This window comes from Lampetra fluviatilis, chromosome 34, assembly GCF_964198595.1.
Source record: "Lampetra fluviatilis chromosome 34, kcLamFluv1.1, whole genome shotgun sequence".
NCBI lineage: Eukaryota > Metazoa > Chordata > Hyperoartia > Petromyzontiformes > Petromyzontidae > Lampetra > Lampetra fluviatilis.
The window spans coordinates 420578-443848 of NC_136308.1; the positions used below are offsets into that span (position 1 = coordinate 420578).

Here is a 23271-nt window from a genome sequence, read left to right on the forward strand (position 1 = left end):
AAATGTTGAGAAATGAATGATAATCTATATTCCATCTGTACGCGCACGGGAATTTAAATAATGACGTGTTCATTATTGAAAAGAAAATGTCTTCGAATTTGGTGCCCCAATTAACTTGGCGGCCCAGGCGACCTTCGAGTTCGCCCCCATGGAAGGGCCGCCCCTGGCAACGAGCGACTTGAACCGCAAGGTCACAGCCCACGTTGCCATCCCGAAGCTATCGCCGGACCACAGCGGAAACCGGGTGTACTACCACGTGGTCTGGCGATGACTGGCCTCTCGTTTTTTACAGTAACTTTAATTAAAATGTTTATGTTTCGGATCTTAACTGATTGTTGTTCACGTTTACGGCGACTTTCAGTCCGCAATCCACTCACAGGCATTAACTGTGTATCTTGTGTTCTCCACAGGGAATGCATTACTTGCTCCGCTGTTGGTGTTCGGTCACCGCTCTCCCATTCACATGTTTCATTGCTTTAACATTCCATCCCTTTGTTATTGCTACCCCCTGCGCCCTCCCTTGAAACCCCCCCGCCCACCTCCTACGCCTCTTGATATGCACATCCCTTTGTTAAGGCGCTCTTCTTACACCCCCCCCCCCAACTCAGCGTATATATAAGCTCCCAGCTTGACAGGTTCTCATTCTTTACCTGAAGGCGGCTGCTTGCGTTGTGGCCGAAACGTCGTGAGAATTGTTTTATTATGTTTTATTTTTATTATTTTATTACTTCCCTTCTACGTGACTTTACCGAAAAAACCAAGAAGATGTTTATGTTTGCTAAGCATGTATGAAAAATATAACATGACGTTATCGATCGGTCTCTGCTCGTTACACGAGCATTTTCTCGTTTTGCGAGCACATTGGTAAGTTCAAACTGCTCTTAGCGAATTCTCTTAAGAACGCTCGTTACGCCAGTCTAGACGCCTGTCCAGTCCTTGCGAGGAATCTGGTGCCTGTGCTGCCCCCTCCAGGGAGCTGCGAGGCACAGCGTGGGCGCAGCATGCACGTCTCGCTGTGGCGGCATTGTGCCACCCCAACACCAACTTGGCGCAGCACTCGAGTGTGCAGGCGGTACCATTCCACGGGCACCCCATGGGCCAGAGGTGGCCAGGCACCGCGCTACGTCGAGGGGAGGGGGAAATTGGATGGAGGCCAACTTTTATCGCTTGCCCCAAGGCCCTTGCCACGTGTCTTGCGCCAATTGCTGTGGGGATGGCGTCACAGCTCAGCGTCATCTCTGTGGCCGCTCAGTGATGGCGTTGGAGAATCCCGTGGCCACGCGCCCCCCCCCCCCAAAGCGGCGTCTCACGAGCTTCCTGATTGCTGGAGCCCCGAGTGGGGAAATTCGTTGTGCGTCTTGCACACGTCTAGGCCACTGGCAACGCACGCCCAGACCGCTTAGCCAGGAAATGACTTCAGTTGGGTGGTGGGTTGCTTTAATGCCTCTATTTCATGCTGCCACAGAAGCTCACGAAGGGATCGACGACGTTGTTTCCACAATCACACGTTGGGCTTTCTTGGAATGTCCACTTGCGAAGGACACGTTCGGATCTGCCGTGAACTGCGTGGTCTCGATTCTAATTTGGACGACTATTGATTCCGAGGTAGATTAAATCCCGGAGATTCTTGAGTGAGATTAGTGATCAGAACTGCTGCTTCGGGATGCTCGCGTTTGCCAAACATCCGTTGCCATTTCTCGGAAGTGCAACACATTCCAAGGGATGTGGTCAAAAACTGCACAATTTCAGGTGATTCAGGTTTCGCAGATCTGCTTGGATGGGCAGATTTGTAGGAGAATCTAAAGGGTCCGGGGGCTTCATGATTGGTCATGTAAGCGGGTCAGGATGCTCAAGTGTCTGCAAGTTCTGTGTACTGCAGCTTGTTTACATTGCTCAGGATGCTCAAGTGTCTGCAAGTTCTGTGTACTGCAGCTTGTTTACATTGCTCAGGATGCTCAAGTGTCTGCAAGTTCTGTGTACTGCAGCTTGTTTACATTGCTCAGGATGCTCAAGTGTCTGCAAGTTCTGTGTACTGCAGCTTGTTTACATTGCTCAGGATGCTCAAGTGTCTGCAAGTTCTGTGTACTGCAGCTTGTTTACATTGCTCAGGATGCTCAAGTGTCTGCAAGTTCTGTGTACTGCAGCTTGTTTACATTGCTCAGGATGCTCAAGTGTCTGCAAGTTCTGTGTACTGCAGCTTGTTTACATTGCTCAGGATGCTCAAGTGTCTGCAAGTTCTGTGTACTGCAGCTTGTTTACATTGCTCAGGATGCTCAAGTGTCTGATATTGTGTGTACTGCAGCTTGTTTACATTGCTCAGGATGCTCAAGTGTCTGCAAGTTCTGTGTACTGCAGCTTGTTTACATTGCTCAGGATGCTCAAGTGTCTGCAAGTTCTGTGTACTGCAGCTTGTTTACATTGCTCAGGATGCTCAAGTGTCTGCAAGTTCTGTGTACTGCAGCTTGTTTACATTGCTCAGGATGCTCAAGTGTCTGCAAGTTCTGTGTACTGCAGCTTGTTTACATTGCTCAGGATGCTCAAGTGTCTGATATTGTGTGTACTGCAGCTTGTTTACATTGCTCAGGATGCTCAAGTGTCTGCAAGTTCTGTGTACTGCAGCTTGTTTACATTGCTCAGGATGCTCAAGTGTCTGCAAGTTCTGTGTACTGCAGCTTGTTTACATTGCTCAGGATGCTCAAGTGTCTGCAAGTTCTGTGTACTGCAGCTTGTTTACATTGCTCAGGATGCTCAAGTGTCTGCAAGTTCTGTGTACTGCAGCTTGTTTACATTGCTCAGACCGCGCTGTCACCACACCGCCACGAACGTGCACGTGATGGGCCCTGGCCTTGTAAGAAGAGTCATCAACGTTCCATTAAATGCGCCGTCAATCTTCGCGGAGCGGTGCAGATCGCCGCGCGGAGGCGGCCCCCTCGAGAGCTCTACTCCTCCACATGCCACGAGTTCAGGCCAAACCTTTGGTGGGACAATGCAGCCCCATCGTGCACCATCACAGCTCCGATGCTCGTGCTAAAACCACAACGTTCCTTGGTGGTCATCAGCCGTGCTGGATGAAGACCCCCCCAAGGCATCACCATGCCCGACAGTTCTGCAAGGCAGAAATTCACCTGCCTCCTGCACACGAGATGTCATCGCCACGCAGTAGACGCTCTCTCGCGTCGCTCCTTTGGCTGCAACTGTCACGAGTCTCAACCACCGGCCACCATCCCTTCGAGCGACATCCATTGCGATGGAACAATGCCAATCGCATCAGCAGCAGTGTTAGGGATTTGGGAATGCAGGATCAACGAAGATGGCGACATGGGGAGGCCTAAATCCAGCAGTGAATATATCACGGATGTGGCGCCAATCATATCGAGAATGGTGACCCGAATACAAAACACCCCCGAGTATTTACCCTCCCTGCACGACTTGGTAATTTGGCACACTTCAGGCTCAGGGTTCAGGAATTTATTAATCGTTTATACCACCGCAGCTGTACCATCTGCTTTATAAAATAGTTTGGCATATGGCATGGCCATCTTTTGTCGGTGTACCGTGCGAGTGTAGCCCACTCCCCCTTTCTTGTAAGCTCTCAAACTTTAGCTGCACCTACGGAACATCTCAAGAGATCGACTAGAGATGAGGTTTCTGGTGCAAAGCCCCTCATCGAGGCGGGATCCTAAAACCAGCTCCTTTGTACGGGATTTTGTCTCCGTGGGAGTGTGGTCGGTAACCTGTCTTATCGTCCAGGGTATTGTATTCGCCTGAAGGAAAATTATTCACAAATCGATTGTATTCTGACACGCATTATGTCCAATGCACGCATTTGCAGATTTCATTTTAATTGAATCACGAGGCTACTTGGGGAGGACCTTGTTCGGGTCTGGTGCCGAGCACGCTCTTCAACAAAAGCAAAGATCCCCCATGTAGCCTTAACAAGACTGTTGGGGCAAGTGCTGTTAGCAAGTAGTACATATGAAGGCCGGAATGGCACACGAGTGGGTGGGTGGCCAGCACGACGCCCTGTCCGCCTTTGTCTTCCCACACAACACCAGGAGCGTATTTGAAGTCGAGTCGACCCCGGACTGGTTCAGATAATTCTCACCGGTATTTCCGTGAGCGAGAATCTAACGAGTCTCTGCCGGGTTCGTAGTGTAGTGCGCTAACCGCTAGACCACCGCTCCCCACTGCACAATCGCTCTGCAAGGGCCACTTCACCACATACAACAGCATATTCTTTATTCCAAAACAGACCATGGTACACGAAGCAGAACATTTCAGTCTGGAATTACTTTAACAGATAATAATAACAATAAACAGAATCACCTATGTGAATTTAACTAAGTAATCTAACGTGCTACCTCACACGAGTTAGAATTGTGTGCAATGAGCCACTGCTGCCTGATTGACAAAATTGGCTTAATTGGGGAGAACAAAATTAGTTAAACCAAACACCAATCCCTTTTCCCAACAATTACACCGGGAGTGCCCAATGAGCCACAGCACGACTTAATAAACCAGACGCAGAGGTGGTCACAGTACCTTAATTACAAAATCATCATTCGACGTTTTTTTTAGTTTCCAAAAGACTTCGCAATCTAAAATACAAATGCTCAACGTGCTGAGAAGGCAACCTCTAGTATTGTGTTCTGGCTTTGGCAGGTGCACGTAACAACAGTAGCAACAGACGGACATCACTTCAAAACGCACTGGTGTGAGATTCTGGCTGCCAAACGCACGGGACAAACACGGCCACAGTGCCGGGGAATCACGATGGAGCGACAGCCCACCCATTAGTCATGTCACAAGTATAGCCCCACCACACAGTGTGCAGCAGCAGCACGCCAGCGGGAAGGCCTTCGGAAACGCCGCTCAAGCGCAATCACTTGCCGTCGCTCGCGATGTCCGCGACGACAGAGCAAGCTGCCGCGCTCGCACTGTGTCCCAATCACGTCCAATCAATCTTAGTTACGCCGTGGATTCAAAACGAACATTGTGGATATGCTTATGAGAGGACTAACCTGAGGTTTTACACCACAGTGCGCAGGCACAAAGGCTTCTAGACACACCTAGTGGGGAGCACCACAGCCTGGCTGCACTTTAAACAGGAAGGCAATAGGGCCAGAGATCTGTGCTTCATAAACAAGGGACACCAAACTCAGCAAAGGGAGATCTCATGAAACCTAGCAGAATCCCTACTGATCCCCTATAATAATTGTTCATTTTCAATCGGTAACAATTCATTGGGATTAATTTATACAAAGTCGACTCGATTAACCGCACTTCAATCAGTCTCAAACAATGCTGCTGGCATGTGCACTGGTGAACTTATTTATATTGCGAGGTTGGGGCCCACTCACATTTGATCAATTTATTCCGAAGCCCTGCACTCTCCCATCTCACCGCAACACCCCCCCCTCCTTCCTCACCGCCAAATCATCTCCTGTCCAAAACTGGCTTGACAGAATTTGTTTGTATTAATAGCGCTCAATGCGATCCGGTTAACGTCCAATTACCTTGACAATCATTCATCCGCAAAGGGTCGCCCGTTCCCCAAACAAATGCGGTTAATCGAGTCCACCGTTGCGTCCGGGGAAACTCTCAAAAGGTAGCCGGATTCTGCCGCGTTGTCACGAGGCCGGGTCCCGTGAGCCGTGCCCCTCCCGGCGCACGGGGAGCGGCTGAGACTAGAGCAGTCGGCAGCCCGACTTCTTCTTGCGCGTGCGGACCTGCAGCGCGGCGCGCGTCGCCAGCTCAAACACCTCGCGCACGCCCTCCTTGTTCTTGGCCGAGCACTCCATGTAGCCGAAGGCACCGATCTTGTTGGCCATGTCACGCGCCTCCTCGGTCCTCACCGGTTCCTGTGCAACGACGATGACCACGGTGGGGGGTGAGGGGGGTGGTGGGGGCACTGCCCACTCGCTCATCACACTGTCATTACCGAGTCAAAGCAACCCTCTCTTCACACGATTATTACGGTTGGCTATGTTGGCACGGTGCGAAAGAAGTTCAAAAGACATACATACAAGCGATGGGGGGGGGGGGGGTGCATTCCCAATTCTGGCCGTGAACGTCTGGAGGAATTTCCACATTCTCATGGTGAGAATGTAGCCCACAGAGCCACTGTTGTTGACTTCCTCCAGAATGGTACTTGTATAGTAGATGACAGCGATTTAACTTCTTACCTGATTTCGTGGAGCACTTCCAACTATAACCCAAGCTTAACGCTACGAGACATTACTATTATACGTGCACTAAAATTCTAACCGGAACTTGAGCGTTTTTTTGCATGCGATTACCAGTAATGCAAGAAAGCCCCCTATGTTAACCAAGCCAACTCTGAGCCGTGCCAGCTCAGGGTGCTGCCAGGGCACCGGGACCCCTTGAGGCAGCGCACCACGCGGAGCCCCACCTCACCTGCTTCATCTTGGCGAGCTCACGGCGGGTGGCGTCGTCGTGCCGCAGGTCGCGCTTGTTGCCCACCAGGATGATGGGCACGTTGGGGCAGAAGTGCTTCACCTCCGGGGTCCACTTCTCGGGGATGTTTTCTGAGCGCAGAAATTACGTCCATGAGAAAAACGCGCGTGAGGAAAGCGGTATACGACGCAACGCGTTTCCTCTTCAGCGATTGTGAGAAAGAGCCTTTGGCAACATTTTCAAAGCATTTAAGGATATGAACACGTGGACAAGAAGAGCATAATAAAGGTGCCATAACGAATGCTCACATCTATATCCAAGCACGATGGCAGTGCTGCCGAGATGACTCCAAAAATCATGGTCAACCACACATGGATATACCAGCTGGCCAAGTGTCAGGCACTCGTGCTCTCAGCCCACTTATCCTTGATTGGACAAGTGCACGATCATACATTTGATAAATAATCTTCCCTTCAGGATCCCTACAAAGGAAATAGCAGCCTCCTGTTTCACCAACCTAGGACAGTATCCTAGGACAGTGCTCGGCACTGGTTTTACACGACAATATACTTTTGTTTTTATTACCAAATTCTGCCCAACCCAGCTGCAATAATTAAAAGGTAATTGTTAGGACAGCCGTCTGTTCATGTCTATTTCATGGTTTCATTAGGATTTGCGTGTCTGTCTCCCGTGTTCAATTGAATGTCTGTGTGTCTGTTTATTTAACTGTTTAACATTCGTGTCTGGGTGTCTCTGTGGTTAAATGTTAACTATCTTATTTTCATTTTCAGTCTGTCTGCTTATCAATTTGAAAATACTGTGGCACAGCCAAGATATATATAACAGGGAGGGCATATCCAGTAAATAGTAGGGTGACTGAGAGAGAATGAGTGAAGAAATATACAGCAAGGCAACAGTGGTCTAAGGGACTGTGTAGAGAGATAAAAAATCTGGGGTACTCCATAGAGCAGGAATATTTGTAAGATGGGTTTTCTTATCAAGTAGGAGACAAATACACACAACTACACAAGAATAAGATTGGGTTTTCCGATGACACTACACGCCATGGCGATAACTGTTATGCGCACAATGTGTTGTGAACACATGGCCTGGAAAACAATGCATGTGACGGAACTGTGTAGGAGGCTCACGAAGGATGCTACTTGGTAGTTGAGGCCTTCCAGTAACAATGGAGCCCAGAGGAGCGACGTTCATAGCAACGAGCGGAGCGCCAGGCAGCTAAAACGCAGCAAGTTGGCACAGTAGGGGAGCACAGTTGGTGCACCTGCCAAACATCTGTCAGTCAACCCATGGTACCTGGGTCTGCTCCGTGACCTCCTGACAGCGAGCCTTTGACATTTCATGTGGCCTCAAAGTGCACCTAGCGTGGCACAAGTCCTGTGGTGACGTCACCGCCATTTAGTGAAGAACGGCGGTTGTTGTTGTGTATGTGTGAAGCTATGCGCTGGACTCTCGCTACACGGCCACTGTGAGGGGGAAGGAGATTGGTACCCAGGCTGTCGGGACTGTCGATAGAGAAGCACATGAGGATGACGTCGGTGTCTGGATAAGAAAGAGGCCTCAGTCGGTCGTAGTCCTCCTGCCCAGCTGTGTCCCACAAGGCCAGCTCCACCTGCACACACGCACAGATAAATGGAAACGCGCACACAAAGATACAAAACATGAATACAGGCACTCACGAAGGATCACTCACAAAGGACACATGAAGAGAAACCCCCTGTAAAGCATTGCGGATTACAGCAGCAAGTGCTGCACATGACGCAGTGGTGGCGATGCCAACGCCACTCTTGGCCATCTTTTTTTAACCCCATGCTGATGTTCGCACACCACGCCGAGTTGACCAAAGGCTCACAGGAGGTTCAAATACCACTAATCAATGATGCAGCATGCAATCCATTTTGCCACGATATACACACATACAATGTTGTCACAGACAGGACATGGCTTCTGCCTGTTATAATGAACAGTAATGTTAAGCATCACTAGCGTAGACCAATTCATACAAAGAATAGTTACATCTTTAAATAGCCATCACGAAGAGGATGGATTAAGTAGCACATTTAAAGTTCCATCTAAAATACAGGTAGATTCAGACGGTAGGCAATAGATGGTGTCACAATAATCAAACATGGGCAGGATGGTGGCTTCAGCTGTATTCACATGGAGCCGAGGTGAAATACAGCATTTGTTTCTATCTCAGAATCCAATTTAGATTTTTATCTTGCTGGCCATATGATCGATGTGGGTCTTGAAAGACAGATGAGTCCAGGATAAATGCCTCGATGTTTAAAGCTGTCAACCTGCTTGATACAGTGCAAGTCCAGATCCACAATTTGCAAAGGCGGTGAGACAGGTTTAAGAGAATAATATAACTTTGGTCTTCACAGCGTCGAGGAACAGTTTTAGGGCGTTAAGTTGAAGATTGTTGAAGTCCTGTTTAAGATGCTGTTGTATATTTATGTTCATGATTTTTTATATGCGAGTGTGATTGTGTGTGCTATTTATTTGTGCGAGTGTGTGAGGGTATGTATGCAACTGTTCAAGTGTGTTACTTTGCATTATGTCTTCATGTGTGCGTGTCCGAGAGAGAATGTTTTGTGTGTATCTATCGTGTTGCCATGCCGGTCTTATTAGGTGCTCACTAACAATCTGTTAAAAGTCTATGTGGGGGATCTTTTTTTTGTCTATTTGTGACAGTACAGTGTCTGTGTGGGGAGAGTATTTGTATGCGATTTTGCACGTGTGCATTTGTGGGTTTGGGCACGTGTGAGTGTTTGTGTGTGTGGCTGAGTGAGTTTGTGTGTGTGGCTGTGTGCATGTCTGTGTGAGTGTTTGTGTGTGTGGCTGTGTGCGTGTTTGTGTGAGAGTTTGTATGTGTGGCTGTGTGTGTGGCTGTGTGAGTGTTTGTGTGCGTGGCTGTGTGCGTGGCTGTGTGTGTGGCTGTGTGCGTGTCTCTGCGTGTGTACCACTACGGGACAGCTATGAACCCGACAACCTGATTTCGATTGCCGCTCAAGGCCAACGCCAGTGACAATTATCTAAACCGGTTATGGTCCTCCCCTAGGCCGACTCAGCCTCAAATGAGTACCTGGTATGGTGTGTAAACATCACCACTGGGGAGACAAATACGGTCGGGAGTGGTGCTGGCCACCCACCCCCTTCGTGTGCTGTGCCGGCCTTCATAGGTGGTTGTGTCCTTAGACTGTTAAGGTGATACGGGGATCTTTTTCTTTGTATGGGGAGCGGTAGCGCAGCGGTTATTGTTCTACACTACGAACCTGACGACGTGATTTCACGGCAAACACCGGTGACGAATATCTGAACCAGTTCTCCACTAGGTCGACTCAGCCTCAAATGAGTACTTTGTGTGATGTATAAACATCACTCCGAGGGACACGAAGAGAGCTGGGCATGGTGCTGGCCACCCACACCCCCTCGTTTGCCGTGGTGGCCTTCACTGGTGCTACTCGCTAACAGTACTTGCCCTAACATTTGTTAAAGGCGATACGGGGAATCTTTTTCTTTGGACGTGAATAATGGCGAACTTGAGGGTGGTGCCCACTTCGCCACAATTGTCTCGTGAAATTTGAGGCAATCCCTTTGAGTAAATCCCGTAGGGAATCGGAAATGGGACAAATCTTGGCCTTTGAAATGAAGAGAATTGCACAAGCAAAGGTTCTCAGTCCCCATGATAGATCAAAAGGGTGCAATGTCTGGGTACATTCAGTGCAGAAATAAAAACGATAAAATATAAACAAAAACAGACTGAGAATGTACGAAGAATTAAATGATTAAACGTGACATAATGGACAAGCACAATACAATCACACACATAATTTATTTGGGCGCAACTACACTACAAGGTAATGAATTATCTTAAGGGAAATGAATTGGCAGTTATGCACAAGCGGAGGGGTGAAAAATACTTCACTGCCATCAGTACTGACCCTGCCTAAAAGGCTGTTTCACAAGGCAGCGTTAAGGACGACAGAGGGAGGTGTTTTCAATATGTTCTCATAATAACAACAGCAGCAGCAGACGGAGCACCGTCAACGCCACACCAACAGCCTCCGCAGCGACCGTACCGACAACTTGCCAGCCCCTGTACGAGCTCATGAATTGTCATAATTGAGACTCATTCATCGATTCTAATTGCTTTGTTCCTACGGTCTAATTTGTACTGTTTTGGTCATTTGTCCATTCGTTTTAGTGCTTTACATAATTTTCATAAACTACAAGTAATCAATTATCACAACGACAACTCGCTATATAGTGAATGTAACAAAAAAGTCGGATTGATACATTTCACATTTTTAAACTTCTGCTGTAAGTCATGTCACAATCCACCCACAAAGTAACACGATTACATACAAAGCTGGAATTCAGCGTAACAATTCAACAATGTATTCTTGTTAGCTATTGTCATGCAGACTTGATGTAAAACAATCACAAACTAAGAATGTGAACTGAAAACCATATATTCTTACAGAAACAATTCACATTTCAAGTAAAAGAAGCTGCTGCTTACTCTACAGGAACTTAAGTGCTTGTTATGCTTCAGTGCCCTCTCGTGAGTTAATATCGTACACGTTAATGGATCACAGCATGCATGCACTGGGTCACAAAGAGAGATGTTGGCACTAACGTTAGAAGTAGTTCCCTAGCCATGACAAGCATATTCCCCCAATAACCCCCATCCATTATGCCAGGTATGACGATTACGTGTAACAATGAATAGGATGTCATCATACTGTGGGCCTCACTCGGATCCAGGAGATGGTACCATCCACATGCCCGAGTGCACACATGTCGCTATCATCTCCAATATGTCAACTAGTCAAGACACTGGAACATCCACACTGGACACTTCCTGCTTGTAGACCACAGCACAACCAGCACCACAGCACAAACAGCACCACTCACCAACCAGCACCACTCACCAACCTGCACCACTCACCAACCAGCACCACTCACCAACCAGCACCACTCACCAAACAGCACCACTCACCAACCAGCACCACTCACCAACCAGCACCACAGCACAAAGAGCACCACTCACCAACAGCACCACTCACCAACCAGCACCACTCACCAACCAGCACCACTCACCAAACAGCACCACTCACCAACCAGCACCACTCACCAAACAGCACCACTCACCAACCAGCACCACTCACCAACCAGCACCACAGCACAAACAGCACCACTCACCAACCAGCACCACAGCACAAAGAGCACCACTCACCAACAGCACCACTCACCAACCAGCACCACAGCACAAAGAGCACCACTCACCAACAGCACCACTCACCAACCAGCACCACTCACCAACCAGCACCACTCACCAACCAGCACCACTCACCAACCAGCACCACTCACCAACCAGCACCACTCACCAACCAGCACCACTCACCAACCAGCACCACAGCACAAACAGAACCACTCACCAACCAGCACCACAGCACAAAGAGCACCACTCACCAACCAGCACCACTCACCAACCAGCACCACTAACCAACCAACACCACTCACCAACCAGCACCACTCACCAACCAGCACCACTCACCAACCAGCACCACTCCCCAACCAGCACCACTCCCAAATGCGCCATGACACGTCTCTCCGTGGAGAGGGGGTGGGCGGATTAGGGTGGAAGTGATAGTGAGAGCTTGGGAAACCAGTTCTCGCTTTAGTGCTCAAATAAAAATTTTCCTAACCAAATCACCACCACTCCTGCTCATACTAACTATATGAATCGATACCAAATCATGAGGGAATCCCAATTTTTCAGACGAAACTCATGGTCTGACGGCGGTGGTGTCACCTGGGAGTGGTGGTGATTTAACGAGAGAAGTGTGCATATTGATACCAACAATGAGACCGAGTAGGGTCCTTCATCTGATTCTTTGTGGAAACGCAATCAACTCCCCTCCAATGCGATTCACTGAGTATAAAATTCAGAGACAAGTAATGACGAGGCAGTCAGGATAGGAAGCGGTCACTGACGACAGGAAGAGGAGCAACCAGAACAAAAGCATGGATGAATAGGGCCACAAGTGTGCATGTCGCTCGACTTGGTATTCCCCAGATTGTGCGGACCTGGGCGATTGTATGAGCATTGGGAAAGAATGCTGGCGAGCACGCTGGAAGGGTCAATAAGAAGGGCTTTGACAAGATTTATTTTCGTGAGCTTTTGAGATGTTTATATGTAAATGCTACATAATCAACACTGTAATGTAATCGTATCGTAGAGTTCATGTATAAGGAAAGGAAGGTGATAGAAGAGAGTGACAACAGGAGGAAGGTGTAGTATAATATTATCATCATGAAAGTTACAAGAATAAAACATATTTAACCAGGAACAACCTCGATGGCTTTGAACAGTGAATCCGGTAGGAGCCTGAGTGTGCCGGGTGTGGCAACACTGCCATGACCCAGCAGTTGTCCGGGGGCGTGGGGGCGGAGGGCGTGGAATTCATCGCGTGCGTGACACCCCTCCTCCTTCAGGACTCGGAATTGGTGAATTCCAGTGCAAGTAGGTTTGTTGACCTGTCTGCAGAGTCCGTGCATGCGTGCATTTTCTTGCGAAACTCATATTTCCACACACTTGCAAATACACTCATTCAGAAATGGAACTGACTGACTGAACATCCCAATAATGGACCACAGGGATTACACATTGCAAAATCTTGCCAGGACCCTTGTGAAAATTAATCCTGAGATTAAGTGAGGACTCCCTGGATGAAAGACTGATATATTATTATGCAGTTATAATCCTACAATTTAAATAGAATATCTGTGAATTGCCGACTCATGTGAAGCTTATGGCGGGACCCGGGTCCCGAATAAACGTAAGGCAAAATCGTAATTCATTAATTTATTTTTGGTGACTCTGTCCCACCACGCACATAAACGCCACGACCCACCACAAATTAATCCTCTCGTTATTCACCAAGTACCCATCTTTGCCAAAATTGCCGTAATCATAAACAAAACATTGAAACTTTGATTAGTGCATCGTGTAGAGCTCGTCGTGAGAAATAGATTTCCGTATCGTTCGCCTTCAACAGACATAAAATGACGTCGCAATGCAGTATATGCCAGAGCCGGGGGCTTATGGGAGCCTGGGGTCCCACCATAAGGTTCATGTGAAGCCACAATAAAAAATTGCTGACATTACAGATTACCTGCAGCTGAAAATATAAAGATCTTATAGTTTTTTTAGACAACCCAGATATACGTGACCTTAGTGTCTTTCTGCAGGAAGACCACAAATATGGAAGTGATAAAGTCACACGATCGCGACAACGTAACAGAACATCTCCTATGTGCTACCTGGGCAATGTTGCCGTACAGCAACGTGCAATGACACTGTTCATCTACGTGAGCGCATGCAACTACTGTACGATGACATACATGCAAGAGGACATTTGGTAGTTGGTGTAGTAATAGTTACATGGATCTACTACCTGCAAACACTGTATACAATACAATTAGCTGTTATAAAGAGCTCTGAAAGCAGAATAAGGCAGGCTGCCTTATGATAACAATGATAACAAAACTCAACGCCATTTCCTAACCAATCCAGCTCAAAATTAAGCCAACTCAAATAAATGTTTAAAATTTGCTTACCAATATTTCATTTTGCGAGTATTTTCGGGTATGACTTGGAATGGAGTTGCAGAGACAGGGAGTGCATTTGACCAAATGGAGGGGCTAGCTGAATAAAAGCACCTGTTTTGCCACGACAATTTAAACACTTTAAGTTTAACTTATTTGAATAAGACCTCGACTTAAGGGTGTGGCCCAAGCAGGCATTACCCGCCAGAGTCTGCAGGATTCAGTATCGCAGACGTCATGTCACTAAAGTAATTAATAACAAGCCATCTCCATATATATAAAAGGCAAAGTTGTGAATATGTGTGTCTGTTCAAAATGTTTAGCATACTTCCCGACATGCAACAAACTTGAAATTTGCCATGTGGGTAGCTTCCAGACTGTACACGATGTATAACGTCTAAAAATAGACTTTTGTATTTTGGGGGGGGCACAATAATGGATATATTTTGCACAGCAAGTGAGCGGTGACGTCACATTTGTGATGTCCCCCACATGCGGCAGCGTCACGCAGTGTGCGCGTCACGCATCTCCCCCCCACCCTCCGCATAGGCCGTGTATTAATCCAAGACAAGAATCCATGTCTCGGGCGAAGCCGGGTAGTAAAGCGAGTACAGTATACAAGGGTGTGAAACAGTGAATTTCATATATTCTGAATGGATGTCACTTGATTGGTTTCAGATTATTTTGGCATAATCTGCAGTTAAACACCGACTTGTGTAGCTGGTAGAACAGTTTATTACATTTTTCTTAACTTATAAATGTATTAAGTATACAGCCAAGAGGCAATGTGGTCAGAGTGCTCGACTCATACTAGGAAGCTCAAACCATGGGAGTCAACTCGGCCTATTATAATTGATACAACTTTGTAAAGTCCGTGGTCGTCTTACAGAGATTAATCCCCACCGTAACAATGTGGAATGTTGAATGCTTGTGAGATGAGTGCTGCCCCATCGCTAATTTCAGCAGGAAGACATTGACACGACTCATTTATACATTGACAACTATCTCGTCGTTTGCAGCAGTAAATCACTATCACACCAATGCTACAACTGCGACGCAAACATGTTGGCGCATTCTGGTGCTGATGCATGGGTGGTGCTGGTTATCCAGGAATGAAATCTCCACCTGCCTATGGTGGGGCCCATCTGGTTATTCGGCACCAGCAGGCGGCGCTGGTTTTCCAAACCCTCGCGGAACACTGGGCTGCCTGTATTGACTGCCCAGTGCACGCACCCGGCATCTTGCTGTTACTCAGCCTTCACGGCTGATGCACTTGCACGTATATTTACAGTACAATTCCCCCTGTTTCAAATGAAGAACGTATTTGTCTGTGTACGATAAGGCCCAAACCCTCTTAACTGCAACAATGTGGATGAAAATAATTGTGTACCGCATACAACCTCCATGATTAGGAACGTGCTAAGGTAACAGCGTCTTATTACCAAACATTGCCTATAAAACTACTTCTCATAACTTGATCTTTCAAGGTTAAAGAACAGAGCACGATAAAATGTACCGTATTTTGAATATCTAGAATGCAATTTCACTAAAAATATTGATCCCTTTTTTCCCATTAAATTGTTCCAATCTTTAAAGATTTGTTTCTGGTCTTATTTTTTCCCCTTGCATCAGCCCTGTTTTCCCTTCTGCCTCCTGACCCTCTCCCGCCCCTGCCACCATTCTCCACTTGCGTGGGGTTTCTCCTGGGACCGCCGGAATACGTGGAGGCCGTGCGAGACTTCCCCAGGAGCCTGCTGGGGTGATACCGCGGCACGCTGGGATGATACCGCGGCACGCTGGGGTGATACCGTGGCACGCTGGGCCTCTCCCGGTGCCCGCTGCAGGGAGACCGTGGCAGCACAAGGGCCCTTCGGGAGCCTGCTGTGTAGCAGTTACATCAAAGGAGCGAGTCGCTCCCTAAGACCCATCGGAGATGCATCACCAACATTTTGTCCTTCAGCTTCTGTCGTGCCCCAGTTGTGAGTGGCCAAACATTCACCATTGTTTTCTTCCACTGCATTGTCCCAAATGTTATTGCTCGTTTTTCTTTTTCCCTTTATCCCTCTCTGCCTTTATGAGCTTAGTTCTCTTGTGAATAATAATCTAGTACTTTGAGATGCTTAGGAATTTTCAGTACTGAATGCACATGTCTACGCTATATATATTTATCCATATTTAGCGAGCCATAACACTTTGTTTGCGAGGTCCGTGCTTGGGATGTTTGGCCAATCCCATGTTATACATGTTTGTACGTGGGAGGAAATTGGATAGGAACACCGAGAGAAAACCCATGCAGGCAAGGAAACGACACTCAACATCACCTCATAAGCCAGACTACATGGATGGTATCCCTGTGCAGGGCTCAGAAGAGGCTAGGAAACAGACATTTCCAGTGTATTTTGGTACAGACATTGTCTACAGTGTTTGCTGACACACGGACCTGGCTCCATATGAACGAGTAAGAATCCGTTACATTATTATAAGGTCACGGATGCAATGAGTACTATTTTTAAATACCTTGTGTACAAAAATAAATAAAAAAATTGACGTAAAGACATGACATACAAACACTACATTTAGATTAATTAAACTAATGAGACAGAACAAGACATTACAGAACAAAAAAAGCATGTAAAAGCAAGACAAAAAAAGAGGATCCTTCAATGGAATCATGACCACAAATCGTGACAATTCCATCAAAGTGTGAGAGGTCGGAGTGCGGTTCATTATACGCCATACAGCCAGTGTGACCCCACGGTGAGCCCACGTCCTCGGTCACGCACACAACACGTGGTCACACACACACGCGCATGCACGCCCGCTCAGCCAGCACCCTACCTGCTTGCCGTCCACCTCGATATCGGCCACGTAGTTCTCAAAGACGGTGGGCACGTACACCTCAGGGAACTGGTCCTTGCTGAAGACGATGAGCAGGCATGTCTTCCCGCACGCGCCATCGCCCACGATCACCAGCTTCTTACGGATGGCAGCCATCCCTGCAGCACGCACACCCAGCAAGCACATCAGCAATGTTGCAGTACACGCCCGCTCGCCGTCACTCACGTTTAAAGAGAGGAGCTCTACCTGTCTGTCATGAGGCCCAGTGGTAGTGGACACCTGGCAGGAGCGACAAGGTGAGCTTTCAGAATTACAGTAACATAAAGGAGTCGGTTTCAGAATTGGGAATTTTGCCAATGGTGCAGTCAGTGTTTTGTTATAAGTCTGTCCATCAATTTTACAAACAATACAGGATGGAATAAAATCGCAGTTTCCAATATTACTGAACTAGGTGAGAACCGTTAAAGCCACCCCTCAGAATGTATACATTCCACGAGCCATTTGCAGAGCTGCCACTCCAATAAGTGGGGTCCTGTGTAGACGTGGGAAAGAAGGGACCACGGCACAGTCTCATGAAGCCGTCTTTACGCGACCCCTTAGCGTCCGGAGGGGTCATGGAGGCTCACTGGGGTGGTGCGCTCACACCTGCTTAGGAGTTCTGGAAATCTTCTCTCTATGGCCGCCCTGGGAGGGCAGGTTCTATTTCCAGACAAGGGAGGCCAAATGACATCACGCTAAAGCGTGCAGTTAGCCGAGGGCGTGGAATTGGCAGCTGGTAAAGGAAAATACAGGCTGGAGAACACTCCGGGGCTGCTGTTGATGTGAGTGCAGGGTTTAACCAACACATAATAAATGCAACAAAATAAAAAATGAATTTCAACGAACATAACAAATCCAATATAGAAATAACAAATACAACATCACATACAACACAATATCATGAAAAAAATTAAGCAAATAGCAGTCATTTCCTGCTAGATTAAGGCCTCCCAATGTCACCACCATCCCTCACGGATCTGTGATGTATAAATTCACATCACTCCTGCATGTCAGTCGATCTCATCGCCACGACAGTCATCCTCGGGTATATCCCCTCCCTCGGCTGTCGTTCTGTTACCAATCTCGTTGAAGGCCCATCGACCCATCCAGCGATTGATCCTGCCCAAGCACACTTACTCTTCTCAAGTCAGGATGCTGCCTCTGTTCTTGAATCCATGTGCTCCTCTGTCTGTGCATCGTTGCAATTACCAGCAAGCATATCGGTGCTTTTCCTAAGTACTTTTAAGTTTATGCTGCATTGTCTATCTCGGTGTCCATGTCTCTGAGGCATGTAACAGGAAGTAATGTGAACCAATTGAACACGTTACCTCTTTCGACAAACAGGTAAGATGCTTTTCAGTCTCAAATTACATTTTTAAAAGTACTGCAAACCACTCTGGCTGGCCTCTTTCATACATCGTTTCTATGCTGGTCTGTCGCCTTTAATAATTACAACTCTTGTGTTTTCTATTGTCTCCTCCAACAATGATTTTCTCTCGTTCAGCAAACTTGTTGCAGATTACTTGTTTTTACTAATATTGATTTTGAGCTCAGCCTTTGAGCCTTTTTAAATACGTTCCTGAAGTTAACTTTCATCGGTTGCTATAATCACAACATACGACCCATTCAATAATTTATCCATGTATGTTTATGCCAGCTAAACTGTCGCTGCATGTAAAAAGTAACAACATACAAATCAGAAGATGAATCAGACAAGATACAATTCTCACCAAGGCTACCCACATCCACAAAGTTTTGATATCACTCGCAGAAAAATGACTCGTACAATTAGTGAGTCGGTAAGCATGCACGTTGATAAACAATAGCTTTCTATCTTGATTTGAAGCTTTCGTGACTGCAGGAATCCATACTCTTTGGTTCTTTTGGTAAAGTCACGTAGGTAGACAAAATAATAGATCGTGACGTTTCGATCGCAACGCAAGCGACCGTCTTTGCTTGCGATCAAAACGTCGTGCTTTCTAGTTGTGTAGGAACGCTGCGATGAGGTGCTGTTGCAACCTGAAAGCATGTGCACCGCTACGGAGGAGACCCTGAGACTCACAGGTGGCCACGATCCTCCTCCAAAAACGAGCGCACACGGAGCAGCGTGGGCCGTCTCAGCGTTACAACACACGGAGGAGCCATGAGAGAAGCGAGGTCACGGCAGCACACTGCCTGCTCCCACGAGTAATACTTTAAGCAATACAACTCTTATACCAATTACGTTTCTCTTCCACATTGAATTAATCTATTATGTAGTTACATTAAAGTAAATAAATTGCACTTTTCGGCTTGCAACATTCTTGTAATTGATTATCAATAAACATTTATGACAAAGCAGTTATGGAGAACACTTGTGCTAAAAGAAATACTGGCTGTCACACAACAGTACACCAATTGACAAAACATTAATTCCATTCCGAATCGCAAGGTGCATGGTGACTTTCTGCTTGTAGAAACACACCATGTGAGTGTCCATCAGAATGACATTGTCATAATTACATTAAAGTGGCGATGGAACTGATAAATTATTCGAGAGTGCATGGCCACCCATTACAATGGAGCAGGAAATGAGCCCAAGCCGCAGCGGTTGTTAAGATGGATACAAGAGCTCTCTCTGTGTGTTGTAATAAAACCTCAGCCCCGTGGAGATACTGCTTTACTGGGTCGCACACTTTAATAACACAAGCGGCATTCAACATTTCAAGGGGGAAAAGGCGCATTTGAAAATTTATGAAAATAAAATCTAAATATACAGTCGTGTACATCTCATCACCACACTATATGCTGCTCAGACTCAAACCCCAATTCTGAAAAACATGTTTTCATGGCAGGGTCAGCAGGGCTATTAACATTGAAGTGGAGGTCTAACCTTACAGTGCACTAGGAGTGTTACAAAGTCTTAAGTTACAACTTAACTGTATAAATCACTTAGAAATTCCACATGTCTATGGTAAGGGCCAGTCTCCCCACGTGACAACCACTGCAGAGTAGGGTCCTCGTGTATTATCATGGTACAGCAATCTACAAGCAGTCGTGCAACTGTTGTTGAAATGCAGCTGTCAACAACAAGCAGAAATGTGTAAAAACGCAGCCTTTGTGCATTATCCAACAACCATCAGCATTTCCTGAAGAAGTGCATTGTTGTCCCCTTGTCTTAGGCCACCATCAAAACATTTGGTGATGAGACATGATAAGGACGAAATTGGTCTACGGTTGTCCATCTCTGGGTCAATGTTATTTTATATTGGCCTAAGTGGCCAAAAAATACAAGCATGCTGATGTTTTGCATCATGCACAAAGGCTGTGTACTTTTTACAGGTTTCCGTGTGTGGATTGAAACGTATCTTTTCCAGCCAGCACGACAGTATTATTCCATTACGATGGATCTTCTCGTCATTTAGAGATTTGATTAACGTCGTTGCAGCAGCAGCGTAGCAGAAGCTACGTAGCTGTCGCAGTAGTGTAGCTGTAATAGTTTAGTTGAAACAGTTGCACAGTAGTTGTGGTGCACATGTAAGCTGTAGGTGAAGTACTTGTACTATGCTCGGAGTTATATCACTGAAGCAGAGTAGTGTCGCTGTAGTCGTATAGCTGGGGCAGTGTTGCTGTCGTATCAAGTATAGCTATCGTCCTGTACTTGCAACTTTATCATTAGGAGTATGGTGGCAGCAGCTGTAGCAGTATGGTGGCAGCAGCTGTAGCAGTATGGTGGCAGCAGCTGTAGCAGTATGGTGGCAGCAGCTGTAGCAGTATGGTAGCAGCAGCTGTAGCAGTATGGTGGCAGCAGCTGTAGCAGTATGGTGGCAGCAGCTGTAGCAGTATGGTGGCAGCAGTGAGTGTAGCTGTAGCAGGGCAGTGCGGGCACCGCCACGCGAGAGAGAGAGAGGGGCGCTGTATCAATTATTCATCGCTGACATTTCCACATCAACTGCTCGCCCGGCCTTTGTTTGCCTCCCCTCCCCCTGAGCGGGTCCCAGCAGCCCCCCCACCCCCCACCCGTCACATCAGAGGTCCGACTCACGCCAGCCTCACCTCGTTACCCGCCACACACCGGGTAACCCCCCCGAGTTACAGGTTAACCCGCCTGGTTACCCGTCACACGTTGTGTAGCGCGTGCTACTTTGTCGTAGGTTACCCCCCAACTCGAGGTAACCTCACCCAGTGTCACCCTCTCGCTAGGTTACCACTCATCCCTGGCGAGTCTTGACCAGATATCCCAGCCGAGGTTACCCCACCACAGGGCTCCTCCTTATTAGGTTACCCCACCCTAGGATAACTCACTCAAGGTTACCACTCACAATGGGTCACCGTACTCCAAGTGACCTCACCCAAGTTTACTTTAGACCAGCTCACCCGCCACTTTAACTCCTGGTTACCTGCTAGCGATCTCACTCACCACAGCAGTCTCATCAGTAGCACCACTCCAGGTTACCCCTCACAAAGGCAGCCATTAGCTGAAGGTTACCCTCGTATCGCACCACAGCTCGCGTCACATTACCTCTCACACCACGTTACCCAGTTCCATACGTTACCTCGTCATCCCTTACAGTCACCCCATAATACCGATTACCCAAGGTTACCTTACCCCAGATGACTTTTAATCTTGTTACCCATAACATTGTTACCCTCGCTCCGCACCCCATGTTACCCGGTAACCTAAGGTTACCCGAAGCCTGCGTTACCCGAAACCTGCGTTACCCGGTCACCAAGTTACCCCCACCACGCGTTACCCCCACCACGCGTTACCCCCACCACGCGTTACCCCCACCACGCGTTACCCCATACGCTCACCCCGCGTTACCCGGTCACCTCGCGCACAGGGAAGTGAAGTCTCCGGACATTAAAAAGAACCCCACTGCGCATGCGCGGCGCCGCACACAGCGGGGCCGCCGAGTGGGGGGCCCGCGGGAAGGGAGCGGGGCCCCCCAGCCCCCAGTCTCCCCCGGTGTGTGTAGGGCGCGGGGGGGGGGCTCTCGCCCCCACATCCACCCCCCCTCACCCCCCCCCCCGCTCACCGCTCTCGTCGTGCGCGCGGTGCTCGGAGTCGTCGCGGTCGGCACAGCAGCAGCAGCAGCCACACCCAGCCGCACTCGCAACTACTACCCACAGTGCCACGCGCGCCGATACTTCCTGAGGGCGGGGGGAAGGTGGAACGGGGGAGGCGGGGCGGGGTAGGGGGGGAGGCGCAGGGGGGGCGGGTACCTGTGACGTCACCCCTCCCCCAGACTCGCGCGCCGGCCCCGCCCTCGCGCCCCGCCTCGCACATCTGGGCCGGGTGCCCGGATGTGCGACCGCTGTACCTCGCAGGCGCTACCGGCCACGCGCAGGGCACCAATCACGGCGCTGTTGTTCTAACTTCTAAGACGCTTCCGCATCTCCGGCAGTCCGCAGTGGCCTACAGCCAGGGCCATCGAAAGGGAGTGCGGGGCCCGGCGCATATCCCACTGTGCCCCCCCCCCAACACCTTGAACTAAACCGTGACGTCGAAGCGTGGGGCCACCCCAAAGCGCGGGGCCACCCCAAAGCGCGGGGCCACCCCAAAGCGCGGGGCCACCCCAAAGCGCGGGCCACCCCAAAGCGCGGGGCCACCCCAAAGCGCGGGGCCACCCCAAAGCGCGGGCCACCCCAAAGCGCGGGGCCACCCCAAAGCGCGGGGCCACCCCAAAGCGCGGGCCACCCCAAAGCGCGGGGCCACCCCAAAGCGCGGGGCCACCCCAAAGCGCGGGGCCACCCCAAAGCGCGGGGCCACCCCAAAGCGCGGGGCCACCCCAAAGCGCGGGGCCACCCCAAAGCGCGGGCCACCCCAAAGCGCGGGGCCACCCCAAAGCGCGGGGCCACCCCAAAGCGCGGGGCCACCCCAAAGCGCGGGGCCACCCCAAAGCGCGGGGCCCCCCAAAGCGCGGGGCCCCCCAAGGCGCGGGGCCCGGGGTGGTCGTCCCGCTCACCGTCCCCAAGGGACGGCTCTGCTTACAGCGCCGTGAAGTGAGTCGTCTTAAGGCCACCAAACGTACGTGCCAGATGGTAGAACTATAACTCGCTTGATAGTTGTTCTATCTAGCTCGGAGATAGAATGTTTAAGTAAGGGTTTATACAATCTCCATAGCAAAAAAGCGTATCCCAGGAATCAAACGGTGTCTCGGCTGAAGAGGGATTTCCTTTCACCTGCCGCCGCCGTCGTCGTGACGCTCATTCATCCCGTCAAGCTTCCACAAGAGGGCGGTATGTCTGCGCTGTGGTCCCAATTGACAAATTGTGAGCTGAATGTTCAGCAGAGAAGGTTGGCCAATACCAGTGACAGTGTTTAGCGAAAGCGGGAAACAGAAGAGACCCCCA

The 23271-nt window shown here is 48.8% G+C and overlaps 1 protein-coding gene across 2 annotated transcripts; it reads right to left on the reverse strand.

Annotated features, from left to right (window-relative positions):
* Positions 1-4224: 4224 nt before the first annotated feature.
* On the reverse strand, positions 4225-22064 carry LOC144944258 (transforming protein RhoA-like). Of its 2 annotated transcripts, none has more exons than XM_078872267.1 (5): positions 21954-22064; positions 16897-17054; positions 7930-8050; positions 6418-6548; positions 4225-5861 (listed from the first exon to the last, which is right to left on the reverse strand). In XM_078872267.1, exons 2-5 carry the CDS (start codon positions 17050-17052, stop codon positions 5688-5690), a joined length of 582 nt encoding a protein of 193 aa, XP_078728393.1. In that variant the 5' UTR covers positions 17053-17054; positions 21954-22064; the 3' UTR covers positions 4225-5687. The 2 variants fall into 2 exon arrangements, with proteins under 2 accessions (XP_078728393.1, XP_078728394.1); XM_078872268.1 differs by lacking the exon at positions 21954-22064 and adding an exon at positions 21730-21803.
* Between the last annotated feature and the right edge of the window lie 1207 nt (positions 22065-23271).

Excerpts from the sequence above, each read along its gene's own strand:
- LOC144944258 (XM_078872267.1), bottom strand. The coding sequence starts at position 17,052 with ATGGCTGCCATCCGTAAGAAGCTGGTGATCGTGGGCGATGGCGCGTGC. Across the intron at positions 6,549-7,929 it reads CGACAGTCCCGACAGCCTGG|AAAACATCCCCGAGAAGTGG; the intron begins GTACCAATCTCC and ends TTCTGCGCTCAG. Across the intron at positions 5,862-6,417 it reads AGCTCGCCAAGATGAAGCAG|GAACCGGTGAGGACCGAGGA; the intron begins GTGAGGTGGGGC and ends GTCGTTGCACAG.